General features: G+C 41.5%; 1 protein-coding gene across 1 annotated transcript in view; it reads right to left on the bottom strand.

The window, feature by feature from the left end:
• Positions 1-950: 950 nt before the first annotated feature.
• The window catches only part of sgpp1b (sphingosine-1-phosphate phosphatase 1b), a 26,238-nt gene continuing 22,295 nt past the window's right edge, over positions 951-4,893 (bottom strand). The window contains exon 3 of the mRNA XM_005949339.3: positions 951-3,983. Coding sequence (XP_005949401.1) covers positions 3,432-3,983 — 552 coding nt within the window. The 3' untranslated portion in view covers positions 951-3,431. The remainder of the gene's footprint in view (positions 3,984-4,893) is intronic.

The raw sequence follows: 4,893 nt of genomic DNA, 5'->3' as shown, positions 1-4,893 counted from the left end.
AACCAGTCTCCAAACACAGGAACATATCACAGCGAGACGTGTCAGGGAGTTCAGCTTCATCTCCTTTGTCGATGTGCAGGGGAAATGTCCTTAAAGATCACAGATGACAAATGTTGCTTTGTCATCGACTTCTTGCAGTTTGAGCTTCTGTCCGTCACTCACACAAACTCAGCTCAGCCACAGGATTAACACAAACTGGGTTTTGTCACTGAAACAGAAATAAACTTCTCTTTTCTGTGGAACAGAGACAAAACCGCATGCCCAAACACACGCACAAAAACGTCAAGAAATATACAAACGCTCCGAAAAACACAAACATATTTGTGCACGAGGCAAGGCCACAGGAAGTGAAACGAGCCAGGCGGCTGACAAATGCAGAGAGTAAGCTGGTCCGTTTGGCTTTGATGAGTCGGTTAATTAGAGGCAAATCTGCAGCTGGATTAAGTTAAAATACTAAACTATATGTGAACATCCTAAAGAATTAAACCAATGCAATCAGCAGCTCTCATCACATCACTGGATTATCATTTCAGACAGAAGTAGTCGACTACAGAAAAACAAACATACCACAGAAAAATTGTAGTATCCAGGGACAGTTAAGGTCACTTATGAAGGGAAGACTCCAGATGTTTGCTGGTTCAAGCTGCTATACTGGAAAATTTCTCTGCTACTGCACAGATGTCTGTAAATGACTGAATCTTACTTGCATTAGCTAACAGGTGCTAATGTAAGTAAAGCACCTATTCATTATAACGGTCACTCGTCATAGTGTTTACCAACCAACTGCAAGACGACAAATCAAAGGGAACTACTGATTGGACTGCATTGAGGACCAGCTCCACCTTCATTATTTTTGCCTGGCTCGGAGGGGGAACAGTGCATTCTGGGAACAGTGCATTTATTTTAGCAGAGTACCGTACACAAAAATAACATAAATAAATCAGCTTGGCAAAAAAAAAGAAGAAAAAAAAGAAATTAAGACTAAAGAAATGTGTGTCAATGGCAGCATCCTGCTGGGAGAAAAACTTTTTTTAAATGTGCCTTTAAGCAAGGCACACACAGCTTAGAAACAGGAAGCAGGCATCTGGGCTCCTGGCCTCAGTCTTTATACTCAGGTTCAGGTTAGAGTGGTCGAAGGAAGCTTTGTTAATCAACTAATTAACCAATTAATCACTAGTTGTGGTGTGGAGGAGTTCGGGTAAGAGTCCGAGTGGAAGCTTTTTTTTTTTATTGCAAATGTAAAATGCTTTTTAACAAGTTTAACATCACCAGAGTCTTACGATGATAGATTCTGCTCTGACATCTTACCAAGCTACATTTGAATCAAATAGTTCTTTCACAATGAAAATAGAAAAAAAACAAAATGCAGCAAAACCTCAAAAATCCTCATAAAACACAACAGATGTGCTTTTGGGGAAACAATAATGTGACGGATGGAAGTGATAACCTGATGGTAAACAGCTGATAGCAAACATGTATGCACAGTATTACAGGATCAGTAATACTGTACTTTGCATACTTTTCTCCATGTTATACAACAACTCTGCTTCTTTTTAGTGTCTCGGTGCAAAAGTTGACATGTTTTGGTTTCTGTCACATGTGTAGCTGTTCCATCATGTTATCACCTCCCCAGAAGCATATCTTTTGTGATTTGTGTGATTTTCTTTGTTTACTTCCATTGCATTTTGTTCAACTTCTGTTGTGTTTTGTGTGCTTTCTGGATTGTTTTTCTATTTGCTGGCGTTTCCTTATGTTGCAGTGCATTTGACTTCTCAGGGCAACCATGTGTTTGATTACTTTTGTCAAAGGCACTTAAAAAGTTCACGTTCACGCCGCTTTTCTGGAGCAATTTTGTATTCAAAATTTGAAGACAAAATTTTCCTACATTTATAGAATCAAGTATCAAATTCATGCATGATAAAACAGTGAATAATGTTGCACTTGTAGTCGAATACTTTCTAATATTTTTAGAACGCGCCTGTTGTGCACAAAAAAGTTGTCAATGGAGTTCCAATTTTAGAAACATGAGAAAACTTCCCTCCGGACGGTTTATCTCCACCACCTCCTCCCACCTGACATCAGCAAAAGAACCTCAGCTAAGAACAGGAAGTGGATGTGAGCCGACATCTCTAATAGGAAGCAAGTTTACAGTGTTTAAAAATAAAATTAAAAAAAACCAGGCTGAGCTGAGTGCTCCAGTCATTCTTAGAGAACAAAATAAAACCATTAAAACCCTCTCTGTACATTTCCCAAACAAAGCGATGCATTCTCCTTTCCTTTTGCATCGTACAGTATGTGCCTGGTATTTCTTTTTTCTCCCATCGGGTTGCAGGAATAGCAGTCAAACTCAGAACTCAAATAGTGGGGAAAGCCCTTTAAGAAAACACAATCTAACCTCCTGAAAAAAAACAATGTGGCTGAATTCTCAGACATCAGAGACGTAACAACAAATCAAAAACTTTAATCAAACTGGTTTCCTCTCCACAGGCAGGGTGTTCAGAGGTTAAAGACTAAATGTTCCTCCGATCCAGTAGAGGAACACAGGAATCATAAAATGAAAGGTCTCTTATTGCTTTAAGAATTGAGACAAAGGAGAGTATAATCAAACAGAAACATTAAGAGGCTACTAGACAAAGAACCACACAAAGTTTCAACAGTGACACTGAACTCAAACTACAACATTCTTTAAACTAGTTAAACTAAGCACTTAATTTACAACCCAAACTCATTCTGCCATTGATCCATCTGGACATCTGACTAAAAGAAGACTTTCTATTTTATTTATTTATTCATCATGTGCCTGGATATCTTTGGCTTTCAGACTGTTAGTGAGACTTACTAAGTCTTTTTATTTTCAACATTTTCTGTCAGGCGTTTGAAGATTTATTATTCACTTGAGTTGTTGGAATAATTTAAGTTTTCCTAAAAAAATACTTCTATGGTTCTTTGCCTGAGCTCTTAATAACAACATCAGTCATAACAATGCAAATACTAACGCACATCATCTGTTAGTGGTCATGACCTGCATTTTTAGTCTTCTAGAGGCCACTGTTGAAATGCTTTTTTGAATTTGAGGAGTGACTTTCCAGCTCTGAGAGTGTCAAAGCATTATCTGACTGGATTTTACTCTTAAATAAATCTAAAGAACAAAGAGATATCGCTAGTGAACTGTTAACAGTCTAAGCCCATTTTCCATTGCTCAGGATTCACCCGTCTTTAAAAGTAACCTGAGACAACAAAAACAAAAAATCTGATAAAAACTCTACATCCAGATCAGCAATTAGGCTTTAATGTACCTTCATCAGTCCCAAACCCAGCAACCTCCAGCTAGGGATTAGGCTGTGGATGAAAACAAGCAGCAAAACTGATCTGATGACAGCATTTAGGTTTTTACTTCACTTTGACTGGCCACACAGTCAAGTAACATCCAATCAGGAGAGCTGCATGTAGCTGAAGAGCAGCGGGACCAGGAAGATCACGTTGAAGCCCACTGTCCCGTAGACGATGTAGCGGTAAGGCAGCTCCACCTCCATGTGCTGCCGGGCCTTCCTCAGGTCATCAGTGGGCACTCTGAACGCTCTGCACACCAGTGGGATGGTGATGGCCTTCATCAGCGCCCGCGTGGCCAACAGCACCAGCACTCCCACAACGAGCCGCAACATTACAACAGCCACCAGGCTGGGGCTAAGTGCGGGCATGCTGAGGGGAAGCTGGTCTGGTGTCAAGTCGGGCATCAGGCCCAGGTGGTAGTTGACATGGGAAGCCAAGGCAATGCCGGCACCAGTGCCCAGGATCTGAGCGGTGTCACCACGAGAGGTGCTCCAGGTGTCCAGGGTGAAGGAGAAGAGGCCCAGGCCCAGGTGGAGGGAGATGATGACGATTGGAGCGTAGCGGCAGGTCAAATTGAAGCCATCGATCAGGTCCAGTATCGGCAGGAAGAAGCACAGGATGAGGATGCTGTACAGAAACCCAGCGATGACGTCCTGAAGGAAATACAAAGACAGACACTGTAAACAAAACAGCACAGCTGAGACTGTCATTGACATGTGTTTCACATGTGTGCAGATGAAAGCAACTATGTTGTGAATTTGGACTGAAACAAAGTGTATGATGTCAGAGGGTGGAGAAGTCAGGAAGGGGACTGAAAAGGGGACTGTAAATATCAACCATGTTCTAGTATCCTTCTTGGTAGGTTCTTCTTCAACAAACACCTAGGAGAATACAAGCTCAATTCCAATAAAGTTGGGACAGAAATGATAGAAATGTTTTCTCTCAGCCAAAGTTCATTTAAAATGGACTGAGGAAAAGTGGAAAACTGGTCTGTGGTCGATGACAAAAGAAGAGAAAGCCCATGCGCTTTGTTATTAGCGCTCAGTTCCAAAGCCTTCTCTGATTGTATGGGCCTGTTCAGCGAACCAGTGTGACCTGACTGCAAAACAAATTTCCCTCTTGGCTAGAAAACATGATTTATACTGATCATGCATTCTGTGAATAAATGCTGAAACAACACAAGTAGGTTACCACAGTGTCTGGTAGTTGATTTTTAAACTCTTCTAACGTCACCAACTCACGCAGGTCATTCAGGGTTTTTACTTCTGTAGCATGACACCACTTATCAAACAGAGTTTTCTTTTCTCTGGCAAACTCCACATAGGTCTGGTTGGCGGATTTTTTTCCATTCCTAAATCTCTGCCTGTAAGCCTCTGGCACAAGCTCGTAAGCACGCAGGACAGCAGTCTTCACCACTTCATAGTCAAAACTGTCCTCCAGAGAAAGAGCGGTGCACACCTCTTGAGCTTTCCCCACCAGTCTACATTGGAGTAAAAGAGACCACACATCTTTTGGCCAGTGCAGCGCACCTGCGATACGCTCAAACACTGTGAAATACGAATC

The sequence above is a fragment of the Haplochromis burtoni genome, unplaced genomic scaffold (genome assembly GCF_018398535.1).
Source record: "Haplochromis burtoni strain Fernald_Lab_line unplaced genomic scaffold, NCSU_Asbu1 Contig_655, whole genome shotgun sequence".
Taxonomy (NCBI): Eukaryota; Metazoa; Chordata; class Actinopteri; order Cichliformes; family Cichlidae; genus Haplochromis; species Haplochromis burtoni.
Note: the sequence above shows the minus strand (reverse complement) of the source record. Positions and strands in the feature narration are given on the sequence as shown.